The 13,125-nt window shown below is 33.6% G+C and overlaps 1 protein-coding gene across 1 annotated transcript in view; it reads left to right on the top strand.

Annotated features, from left to right (window-relative positions):
- USH2A (usherin) overlaps window positions 1-13,125 on the top strand; it is a 1,130,853-nt gene that overhangs the window by 974,386 nt on the left and 143,342 nt on the right. The window contains exons 58-59 of the mRNA XM_074222669.1: window positions 1,024-1,185; window positions 4,685-4,847. Coding sequence (XP_074078770.1) covers window positions 1,024-1,185; window positions 4,685-4,847 — 325 coding nt within the window. The remainder of the gene's footprint in view (window positions 1-1,023; window positions 1,186-4,684; window positions 4,848-13,125) is intronic.

Here is a 13,125-nt window from a genome sequence, read left to right as displayed (position 1 = left end):
AGGTGAAGAAATTCACTTTACCAAGGTAAACTGGCACCTTCTGTGCTACTTAAGAATCTTAGCAATTTGCCCATAGTATTGAGAGTTTAAATAAGTTCAGTATGGGTCAGAAATGAAACTTAACCCAATTTCTTCCTAGTTTAAAGGCAAGAAAAGTGGAAATTTAAGGAGAGAATAATGGTCTGTGTGGAGAGGATTCCCTTTTGCATTCAGGAAATAAACCTTTTCCATTATACAGAATCATATAATTCCCTAATCATCCTAATTCATCATATTTTGAAGAGGCTAAAGATGGCTCTAACCCCTCTTCTCAAAAGCAGCATCATAAGCCCTAACATTTTTTAGACACAAATTTCATATGGATTTTGTCTACAGGTCCATAAGTCTCACTGACAGAGTGGACTGTCCTAGCTCAATAATTGATGTACTGAAAAGTCTCTAGGTAGACCATGATTTGGATATTTTATGGGCTATTGTGTCAAGGATCTATGTCAGACAGGATGCTATACACAATGCTATATAGAAAAATTATCACTTGCAAACTACTGTTATTTTTTATGTACTTTGGAGGTAAGTAAAGCTAGAGGAAAATACGAAACAAGCATTCTCTAATTATTCTAGGTTTTGTTTCAAAATCAAAAGGCTATGTTATGTTTAATTTTTTCTTATCATGAAGTATGTATTCTATCTTTAATGAAATAAATCCATTTTCATCTCATGTATAGTTACTTGAGCCATTATGTTTAAGATCATAAATTCATAAAATCATAATTCAACTAAATAGCAATAGGTTTCAATAAGGCAATTTGAAATATATACTACTTATTAGGAATTTATTCATTACAAATGAATATACAAATGTATATTGTATATATAATGTATATTGTATATATACAATATACAAATGTATATTATATATATATACAAATGTATATATATATATATACTATATTTACAATATTGTATACAAATGAATATACAAACATTATTGCTAATTAGCAGGGGTTTTTTTTATTTTTTCAGAAGAGATGCACATCCCCAAAATGCTTTTGGAATATAATGTCTTACTAAAACCTGGGAGTATGGCACCATTAATCTATCCAGTTGGTTACAACCACTCAACTGTGGTAAAGAATCTGACTCCATATACACGGTATGAAATAAGGATTCAAGCATGTAAAGATGGTGAGCAAGCATCTTATTTTTTGTTTAGATTGAGTCAAGTATCTCATTTTACTAAAAAAAATGAAAATATATTTTTAATATAGCTAAAATATCAAGCATCTCATTTCTCAATTGAACTGTTTACCTGGAAAAATCAGTCTGGTACTGAATGGTACATTATATATTTCTACACTTTATCATGAATATTTAATTATAGATTAAAATGTTAGTCCTTTTGTGTGAACATAAAGTCCTGTTTTATAAAGTACTTTAAAAGAAAGTCTTCAAAAACAAACCAAATGTAAAACAAACCAGGGAATACAAAAACATCAGAGAATATGCATTTGACTTAGTTTATTTCACTTTTTCATAGTTAAAATATTAAATTAAATCTGAATAAATCTTATCTATTTTATAAAGCCTGCCAGACCTTTATTTCATCTACATTGAATATTCATCTACAATGACCAAACTTCTAATACCATTCTTTAATGAACAGCTTGTAGTCAGTAATATCAACATCTGAACAAGAACTCCTCTTCCATAAGCTTTACTTGTCTTGTTGAAAATTAAATAAAGTATTCAGTTCCATTTTAGTTCCCAAGTCTTCTAAATCATATACTAGATAACATTAACCCAGGGTTAGGAGCATATTACATGCATTGTTTTTGTAGATAAGACACATTTGTATGGAATGTATTTGTGTGTGTTTTATCCTCCTACAATATTTTAAAGTCCTTGAGGTCAGGGGCTATATTATATTGTTAATCTCTAGTTCCTAGTACAGTGTTATTATAGGGGTCTCATGTGCTGTCATTGATTGGAAAGTAGCTATGAACATTACCAGCAATTTCAACTACCACAGAAAGATATTCTGTAACAACCATACTTTTTTCTAATATGTAAATCTTTGTAATAGAAAATGGAGATGTTGGCCTTCACATATCAGTAGTGAACATTGGTATAGAGATTTAAAGCTAACAAAGCATTTTTCATATATCTTTTGTTCCTTTGATCCTTAGAATTCTGTTAGATGGGTGCTATTAATTTTACAGGTAAGGAAACAGACATTGAAAATGTTATATGACTTAACCAGCATCATACAGTTAATTAAGTGTCTGAGTTAGGATGTGAACTCAGATCTCCCTAACATCAAGTTCAGTACTCTATTGTTCCATCTAGCTCCATCTACATCACATCAGATATGCAATTTAACATCAGTTTGCCCAATTAAAGTTCCCAAAATATGTTATCCTCAGATATTCTTTTTTTAATGTTACTTCCTATCAATTTATGAAAAATATGCGGTCATCTTTCTTTCTAAGATTTATCTTAGAAGCTGAAATATGGTGATACTACAGCTCAGTTTCACCAGATCTTTCAACAGGTTACCTGAAACATGAACATTATTGACTTGAGGATCTTTCTCAGTTTTTTTTTCTTTGCCCTCATTTATCCCAGTTCACTTACACATTCAGTCATGTATGTCAAGATCATTGTTTCATTGATTTCAACATAAGGTCAACTTGTGATTTTCCATGTGATTAGAGGAGAACACTTAAATTCAATTACTTAAACATATACTTAGGTAGTAGCAAAGATCATGCAAAAATATTTTTTGAGTCTCGTACATCAATGATGTGGTATTTTTCCCTCAGCAGTACTTTAACTTTTTAATTATGTTTTATGTGTTATAATATTGGAATCAGCTGACAGTCTCTGATCATCCCATAATAGCTAATGAATGAAAGCATGATCCATCAGTATGTTGGCAACAAGAAAAATACAATTGATGGCAATGTTTAATTAGGATCCAAAATTTCTCCCAAAGAAAAATTTTTGCAAATAAAATATAACTGAAAAAAGAACTCAATTTTGTACTGTTATCATGGCTTTTAGAAAATAAATTTTGCTCAAGAAAACATTTTGCTATTTCTCTTTACAACAATTTCTCATATACAAAATTTTTCTTCTTTATACATTCATTTTCACAGAATTCCAGGGAACTTAACAAATATTTACATAAATATAGCAATATGAATGCCATCAATGTGAAGAGGATATAGAAATGGAATTAATATATTTCAAGGCAAGAACTATAATCTCACAGAAAGAATTATCTAGGACTTTTTCTGGTCTTCCTTCTCAAATGTTCTGCCTAACTTCTAATTTTTATTTTTCATTAGCATATATACTGGAGCATATAAGAATAGGAGAAATCCTGATCATAATACTAGGTAGAATTTCTAATAATAAACTTAGTTTTGTGTGTTGCCATGAAAACAAGCCTTAATAAATGAAGAAATAGAGTATTTGAAGGTGTTGGATCACTGTTAGCTTTTGTTTGTTTATAAAATCATTAGAGACTACAGAGCCTAAGAATGGTGCTCTACAGAACATTAAATCCTATAAAAGCAGATAATTGAACCCTGGTTGTACAAATAGGGAAAAAATAATTTTATGGCAAGAGATCCTAATAGTAACTTAGGTGTCTTTTATTATTGAGAATCAATAACTAGGAAAAAATCTGCTTTTCATCTATTATTTACTTATTATCTATCTTCTTTTCTAGCTTATCTCTTTTGTCATCTGTCTACCTATCTGTCTATCATCTAATTATATATGCATATATATCTGCATTATCATCTATGTAATCATCTGTCTTATCTGTTTATCTAGATTAACTATCCTTTATTTTATCATGTTTGTCTATTCATGATGCCCATCTACCTAAACATATACACAATAGGTTATAGGGTCCTTGAGGGCAGGAGCTATTTTGTTTATGTCTTCATTTCCCCAGTGCCAAACTCAATGTCTTGCTTATTTTTTTTTAAGGAATTGACCTGCAATTTCATTGATTTAAAGTAACTGTTATCCAAGTTATAGTTTCAAAGTATTTCTTCGGAGCACTGAGAGGTTATATAACTTGCAGAGTCACACAGCCTGTATATATCAGAAGCAGGCCATAGATCCAATCTAGTTCCCATTCTACTACAAAACTGTACATTGATGTATAAATAATAGATTCTTGAATGTTTATAGTATTTATTTAATTTTAATATATTGGGGAGAGTTATTGGGACAAAAAGCAATAGGAGCTAAAGTCCATAAATAAAGATCAGTTCTTAAGATGTGCTTTAACATTATTTTGTAATTTGATCATTATGAATATCAACAAGCTCCTGTAACTTTCTAAGAAATATCATTGTATAAAAATATTGGCTAATTCTATCCCTGGAAGGGATAACATTCCCTATTTTCTTGAAGAATTCAAATTGAATTTTTCAAAGAGTATTTCTTTCAGAAATGAAAGAATGACAGGCAGTCTTTTCTATAATTATCCTTAGCTTAGATACAAAGCGTTTAAATTAGCAATCATTTTAAAAATTTTGATTAATTAATTTGTTAGTTTCCCTTTTTTAGGATAAATGCAATTCAAAATTGAAGTCTTTAACCATACATAGGATCCGTTTACTCACCTGTATTTGAAAACAGTAATCTTTGGTTTTTCTTCCAGCTGGGTGTGGAGTCAGTAGTGGTACCTTGGTGACAACTTCTGAAGCAGCTCCCATGGATCTGAAATCCCCTTTTCTTATGACAATTGGACCTACCAGAATATTGATTAGCTGGTCACCACCCGCAAAGCCAAATGGAGTCATTATCAACTATTTTATTCACCGGTAAAGCTCTTGCTATTCTTATTCGATATTTAAACAACTATAGAATTGTAGTATAATGAAATACACTGTGTCCTTGGTTCACAAAAAGCCTCCCTAGATGATGACCAGAAAGATTGATGCAGAGGTACATTCATTTAATTTGTGAATACAAATACAAAAGTAATTTGATGCTTTGATTCATTATTGTTCATTACTATTGTTGTAACCAATTTATGTAACCAATTAATGGCCAATCAACAATAGTCAGATTATAGAGAAATGGTAACTACTTAATGAGAAATTTGGTTCTAGACTAAATGTTATTCTCATTTAAAAAGTTGGAAATATAGTTTGAGTCATCTAACCATTAGTTTGGATATGTTGGTTGAAAGGTCCCATTTAAAGAGTTAATAGAGTCATAGAACTGGAAGACAGTACAGTGATTATATATTTATTATTAAAAATGAGAGGGTTGGGGCAGCTAGGTGGCTCAATGGATTGGCCCTGGAGTCAGGAGTACCTGAGTTCAAATCCAGCCTTAGACCATTTAATAATTACCTAGCGGTGTGGCCTTGGGCAAGCCACTTAACCCCATTGCCTTGCAAAAACCTAAAAAAATAAATGAGAGGGTTACTCTCATTTTACAGATGAGGAAACTGAGTCACAGAAAGGTTCAATGATTTTCCTGAAGTCACACATTTGCTAAATAGCATACCTGGAATTTGAACCTAGATTTCATGGCTATAAACTCATCCTTCTTTTTTGTTTCAATACCCCTGCTCCTCTCCACCTTTTTGCTGATGATATCCATGTTTACCATGTAGGGTTGCAGTTTTATTCAACAAAAATCAGTTTTTAGGATTTAAGTAGCTCTACCATTTCTTCTTACTTCCTGAAAAATAGCTTTTCATTCACATCCCTTTGTTTTCCCAAAATGGACAACAGGTATCACTATAGAATTTATTCTTCCTCTTTCTGATTAGATACTCCCAATACCCCCCCATTATAATTGATAAGTATATTGAAAAGTTAAACATATAAATTAGTAGAGGTTTTCAAAGTGAAAGAAGAAAAGAAAGAAGGAAGGAAGGAGGAAAGGAAGGAAGGAGGGGGAGAAAGGAAAGAAGGAGGGAGGATAAGAAGGAAAGAAGGAGGGAGGGGAAAGCAGGAAAGAAAGAGGGAAGAAAGGGGAAAAGGGAAGGGGAAAGAGGATTTACTCAGCATTTATTATATTCCATTATGCTAGAGATTTAACAAATATCATCTTAGTTGATCCTCACAACAACTATGGAGCATAGGTGCTATTTTTTATCTGCATTTAACAGTTGAAGAAGCTGAAGCATGCAGAGGTTAGATGACATTTATTTATAATGTGATCATTATGAATATAACAAGCTCCTATTACTTTCTAGCAAAATATCTGAAGGAGAATTCCAAGCTAGTTCTTCCTAACTCCATACCCAGTGCTTTACCTACTGTGCAGTATTTTAGAAGTCAAATGGCTCAGCCCTTTAATTTTATAGTTGAGAAATCTGAGGCAGAAACAGAGGCTTTCATATAGACATTCTGTGAGTTGATGGCAAGTAGAAGTCACATCTCAGAATTCTGGACTTTTTCCAGGATACCATACTTTATCAGAGTCTCACCTGTCTACATGTGACTTTAGGATAAGCCTTATACAAAGTAATCTGAACTGAATTCCTATCTGCTGAAGTTTATTGTCTGTTACAGGAGACACTGAAGTCTCACATGTATTAAGTACCATTCAAAACAAATGGATCAAAATAATTATATTGACTGTATAAAGCATGATAATGGTTTCTTATCAGCCTTAAATTCAGTGATCTTCTTAATGTAATCCAACCCAAGATCCTCTCCCTCTAGACTTGATCTTTGTCCTCATGTAGCTTCAAATCTCAAGCCCTTAGCTTAAGATGCAGCTTCTATGCCAAATTAAGAGTTTTTAGCAAAATTACAAAAAGAGGAAGGATTATTGAACTTCTGGTTATGTAAATGATATTACTGAAAATGAGCATGCCAAATTTCTTCTCAGCAAACATTAATTTGAAGAATAATATTTCTGATTCAAATACAACATGAACACATAAAAATGACTAATGTGAATTTACATTTAGCACTAAGCACATCAGGACAGACTCTAAAAATGCCCATCCTCTGGAAATAGTTTTCTTTCATCTACTTAATGCTAATTGTATGAGAAAAGCACATCAAATCCCTATTCTGAATAAGGGGAAATAAAGTATCTGTTATAGCCCAGGACGAGGTTTCACTCTGTTGGTTTTGTAAATAAAGCTCATGATTATGTTGAGTATTCCATGGCAGCTATAGAGAGGGAAAACAGGAAATATAATGCAGAAAGCCCGCTTCAATGAAAAATACTGTAAATTGAATTTGACAGCATTTGATGGCATTTGATTATTCTAGTCACAGCCAAACAATGATATAAAGAGTAATATGAAACAGAATGTGTTACTGCCTAGCAGACTCAAAAGCAATAAACCTTCCTCCAATGTGACACAATCACTTCACAATCATAATTGTAGCCTGTTGGATACCTCTGAGTACAGCAGAAGGGCACTGACTGACATAGATACATTTTGTTTTTTATTTAAAGTGAAATGAAAATGGCGCACTGGGGCTCCAGATACAATCGTTATATTCACCTACATAGGCATGAATCACTTGGCAGTTATTTCAGCTGAAGTTTAAATGTGCTTAGACAACAACAATATCAAATCTTTCTTCGATAGCTGCAAAAAAAAAAAAATCTGAAATTTGTACGGACAGGAATAGAATGTAGGCACATGGTTCTTTTTCATTCCAAGGGTCTATATTGGCCCTTATATCGTCATAACAACGAGCCTGCAATATTTCTGGGAAGGTGATGACATGTAATTTCTTCTTCATCATTTTCCTTCTTATTGTATCACCACCAAAGGAAATTCGTTTAACTCAAACTACAGAATATTTGGTGAACTGGCCTATGCAGATCTTTTCATTAAAATTGCAGGAAGCCTGCCTGTCAATCTCATTCTGAAAATGTTTGCAAAATGATTGTCACTCTGCCAAAAAAAATCACTTTTTCTCCCCCTTGATAATATTCTTCTGTTCTCTAAATGGTTGCCTCTGGATATTATCAGATTAAAAGCTGTCTACTCTCCTAAAAGATAAGATGCTTATAATATTTTTAACCCATAAAGGGTCATGACTGTGAGCTACAATGCTTCCTTTTGTTTTATTAGTATTGCCTAGTGCTTAATTTATGTTATTGATGTTATGAATGCTATAAATGAGAAGTTTTCCTTGTCTTTTGAAAAGCAATGATGAAATTGATTTAACAATGGTAGATGAGCCTTCAGACATTAGATCTCCTTAGGAAACCATCTATAACTGGTTTGGTGCCAGTTTATTCACATGTTATAGAATCTACCATACTGAGCAATTGACTCTCTTATCAACGAATAATTAGTTTGCATGATAAATCAAAAACCTTTCAGCATTATGCTATCAGTTTATGACTGTCCTTTCCTAAACTAAACTTGTATCAGATAAAATGTGAGATCATCCTAATGAGTACCATTTTGCTAGACAATTTAGAGAAGAAAATACATTTGTGCTACCTAGGGGGCTATAATACAAAAGAAGTATTTAACCTTTTCTCAAAATGATAAGAGAAGTCTTAGGATCCTAGATTTAGGTTTGCATGAGAACTTAGATGTCATCTAGGTGAACCTATTAATTTTACAGAAGAGGAAAATGAAATGCTAGAGGATAAGAATCTTTGACTAAAGTCATATAAGTAAGACTAAGAGTAAGGATGCAACTCAGGTCTTCTGACTTCATTTACCTCAGTTCTTCTACTGTAACACTGAGAACTTTGATTCATTAATTGGAGAATACTCTAATATAACATTGACAAGAAAAAGAATAAATATTAAAATTTTAATAATCCTCCTTAATCACTCCCTTTCTTTGCCATCTGTCTCCTTTAAATTTCATCTTCCAAAATCTTTTTCAAGCAGGATCTTTAGTGGTTCCAGATTTAATATGATTTTAATACCAATAATACCAATTCTAAGCAGATCTATAAGTGTGGAAGAAAATTTGACATTAAATTGAAAGAAGCATGTAGAGAAACTTTGGAATTATTTAAATTCCAGGATAGCATAAGTAAGTTGTTTGAACAGAATATAGAAAAGTCTTTAAAAATACTTGGAAAATGAACTTGATTCAACTCTAAATATCTAAGCTACAGCTCAGACTATTGACCTATCTATACACATTATTTTTAATCCTGAGGTTGATCCACCAGGCCAGTATCTCTCTTGGACTCATTGCCCTACTATTCCTATTTCTACTTATTCCAGGTCATTTTCTAAATAAAACTTTCACTTTGCTTGTGTTAAAATTTCTCCATATGACTTAGCCACTAAAAGTAGAAATGAATATGAGTAAAGCAGCTAATTATTTATCCCACAGAAAATGAGCAAGATATGAAGAAATCACAGTAGTCAGTAAACAGATATATAAACATATAAGGTGTTCAAATGTCTCATTATTCCCCCTCAGAAGGAAATCAAACTTTAGGTTGCCATTGAGACAAACCTTTGATATTCTGATGAAATCTCCCACAGGGTCACCATCATCTCTACTAGACCCATAGTATGGATATGTCTTAGAACAAAAGCTGGAGGCTGGTAAACAATGCATCTCACCTGCATTGTTCAAATAACAACTAGCTTTGCTCTGCAAATAAGACACTACTGTTAAATTATTTAGACAGTACTCTAGTTTCTTTTTTGCCTTTGTATTCCTAGAACTTAGTACCTTGAACATTATAGGTGATCAATACATGCTTGTTTAATTGAATTTAGTAAATTTGCTAATGGAATAATTCCTAGGACTGCTTGTCTGACTATCATAATCTAGATAAAAGCCATCTGTTTGTTTTTCATCTGTAGATATTTGTAGTCTTTTGAGAGTTTCAAAACACAATACACATGTCATCTTGAGAATTAGAAAATGTAATCAACATATGATCCATGAACAAAACACCTAGAGGACCTTACCATTCATAGGGAGTCCTCCATGGAAGTGGTAAATAACTTTGGCAAGCATATACATACATATATATATATATATATATATATATATATATATGTATATATATATATATATATATATATATATGTGTGTGTGTGTGTGTGTGTGTGTGTGTGTGTGTGTGTGTGTGTGTTATTTTGTGCCTTATTGCAATAAATAATCAGATCATTAGACAAATTTATCTCTATATTTCATTTATCAAGTCTTTGTTTCTTTTCTAATATCTTCTCAAATGGATGTTAATACATGTTTAAAATATACTTATTATATATTTCATCTTAAAGTCAGTCTTTTCTCTATTGCCCTTTCCCAGAACAAATTTTCCCTTTTGATTAAGAAAAAAAGAAAAAAAAACCAGATACAAAAAACTTATCTTGCAATATATGATATTCTTTCAGCCCCAACTTCTTTTCCACAAAAAAGTTATATCTCATTATTTCTTCTCCAGGACTATCACTGATATTTCCACTGCCCAGAGTTAAAATAATTTTTTAACATCTTAGATCTTTAATAATATAGTTCAACTAAAAATCGCCTCTATTTCTTAGTATATCTCTTCCCCTCCTCTTCCAAATGAGCAGTTATCTTATAAGACATAACAAGAAAGGGGGGAAAGGAAGAAAATTCAACTAAAAAATTACCAAGTCCAGGGTTATATAATTTTTTACTTGTACAAGGAAAGTACAAAAGTTGAAGAGCTTAATAAATGAGGTTATGAAGGGGCTGATTGATCATGGGAACCTTGTCTTTTATACTGAAGTTCTTACATATATGGAAAAGTTGCCAAAAAAAGTTTTCATTTACTGTACAAGCCTATATATAGCTCTTTATGATATTTAGTACATAAATATTTAAGACTGATTTTTTTCCTGCTCAGTGTGCACAGTGTGACTTTCCTGTTTGCCTTTCTTTGCTGTTTCTATTTTTACTGTTGTACTATAAAAAAAATATGGTTGATAGGGGTGGAGCCAAGATGGAAGCAGAAGAGCCTCTCTTAAATGCTCTCTCCAAAATATTTCAAAAACCTTAAAATTATGACTCTAACTAAATTTTCAAGAGAGAGAGAGAATCCATAGAAAGATCCAGTGAAGCAACTTTCCAGCCCAAGATAACCTGAAAAATAGTGGGAAAACTGTTCCACAGGGTTGAAGGGGTGGCACCACATCAGAGTGAAGGAAATTCAGCATCCCAGGACTAGCACCTGAGTGCCTGGGAGTGCTGGCAGCAGAAGCAGTTTTCTGACCTGCACCCCAGGGAGTACCAAGCACAATTTGGAAGATCAGCAGGCAGACCTCTGCCACAGAAAGTGCGAAGCCCAGGTCCTCAGCATGGCTACAACAGCCCAGATCTCATGAAACAGAAGCAGGCCCATGGAGCCACCCAAAAGGAGCCTCCAGGCAGCTGCACCCTGAGTGCTTAGTCCACCGAAGGTAAGGGAGTGGAAGGAGACTGCCAAGGTCTGCCTCTGTCCCTGGAACAGGGCTCTGGGCTTTGACCACATTCAGACCCTTGGTCACAGTCTAGGCCCCCCCATAGAACAGGCACCCCCCCTCACAGCCCCAGGGCAGAGGGGTGTACTTGTAGTCATTCACAGACCAGGAGAGCAGTCAGAGTCTCACACACTGAGGTCCTTGCAAGGTGGTGGGGGTTCCAATAACACTCAAAAGCTCAGGAAGCAACCTAAAACCAGGCACAGGCTGGGGAAATGAGTAAACAGGTTAAAAAAAAGAAATCTGACCATAGACAATTACTTTGGTCCCATGGAGGACCAAGTCTTAGCTTCTGCATCTAAAGACTCCAAGAAATATAGAAGTTGGGCTCAGGCTATGACATAGCTCAAAAAATATTTTGAAAATCAAATAAGGGAGAAAGAAAAAATTGGGAAAAGAAATGAGAGAAATGCAGGAAAAACATGAAAAAGAAGTCAGCCACTTAGTCAAGGAGATCCAAAAATTGCTGAAGAAAATAACATGTTAAAAAGCAACTTAGGTCAAATGAATAAAACAGTTCAAAAAGTTATTGAGGAAAGGAATGCTTTAAAAAGCAGAATTGGCCAGATGGAAAAGGAGATAAGAAAGCTCCGTGAGAAAAAGAAATCCTTCAGATGTAGAATGGAGATAAAGGAAGCTGATGACTTTGCGAGAAATCAAGACACAATAGTTCAGCACCAAAAGAATGAAAAATTAAAAGAAAATGTGAAATATCTCATTGAAGAAACAACTGATCTGGAAAACAGATCCAGAAAAGATAATTTTAAAATGATTGGGTTATGTTAAAGTCATGATCAGAAAAAGAGACTTGACCTCATTTTTAAAGAATTTCTACAGGAAAATTGCACTGATATCCTAGAAGCAGAGGATAAAATGGAAATTGAGACAATCCACTGATCTCACCTGGAAAGAGATCCAAACCACTCTCCCCACCCCAGGAATATTATAGCCAAGTTCCAGAACTCCCAAGTCAAAGAGAAAATATGACAAGCAGTCAGGACAATTCAAATATCGTGGAGCTGCAGTCAGGATCACACAGGACTTGGCAGCAACTATGTTAAGGGTTCATAGGGCTTGGAATATAATATTCTAGAAGGCAAAAGAGTTGGAATGCAACTGAGAATTAACTGCCCATCAAAACTCAACATCCTCTTCCAGGGGAAAATATGGACTTTCAGTGAACCAGAAGAATTTCAAATGTTCTTGTTGAAATGACCAGAGCTGAACAGAAAGTTTGACCTTCGAATACAGGACTCAAGTGAAGCATAGAGAGTGGAGGAGAAGGGTAAAATATGAGGGACTTAATGATGATGAATGGCATGTATTCCTGCATAGAAAAATGATGCTGATGATACTCATATGAAACTTCTCATTTAATAGAGAAGGTATAAGGAGCTTCTATAGATGATGCACAGGAATGCATTTGAATTTGAAGATATGATATGTTGTAAAAATGAAGTCAATGGGTGAAAGGGAAATGTACTGTGAGAAAGAGAAAAGAGAGGTAGACTAAGCCAGCCACTCGGCTCTCCCACAGCTCATTTTTGAAGAGGACAGAGTGAAAGGAGAGAGAAAATATAATAGATGGTAATGGGGAGGAAAGAATGGAGGAAATTGCAATCAGCAACAATAACTATGGAAAAATTTCAATGGACTTATGATAAAGAAAATGATCTACCCGAGAC

This window comes from Macrotis lagotis, chromosome 2 (assembly GCF_037893015.1).
Source record: "Macrotis lagotis isolate mMagLag1 chromosome 2, bilby.v1.9.chrom.fasta, whole genome shotgun sequence".
Classification (NCBI taxonomy): Eukaryota; Metazoa; Chordata; class Mammalia; order Peramelemorphia; family Peramelidae; genus Macrotis; species Macrotis lagotis.
This window is presented reverse-complemented; position numbering and strand designations above follow the sequence as displayed.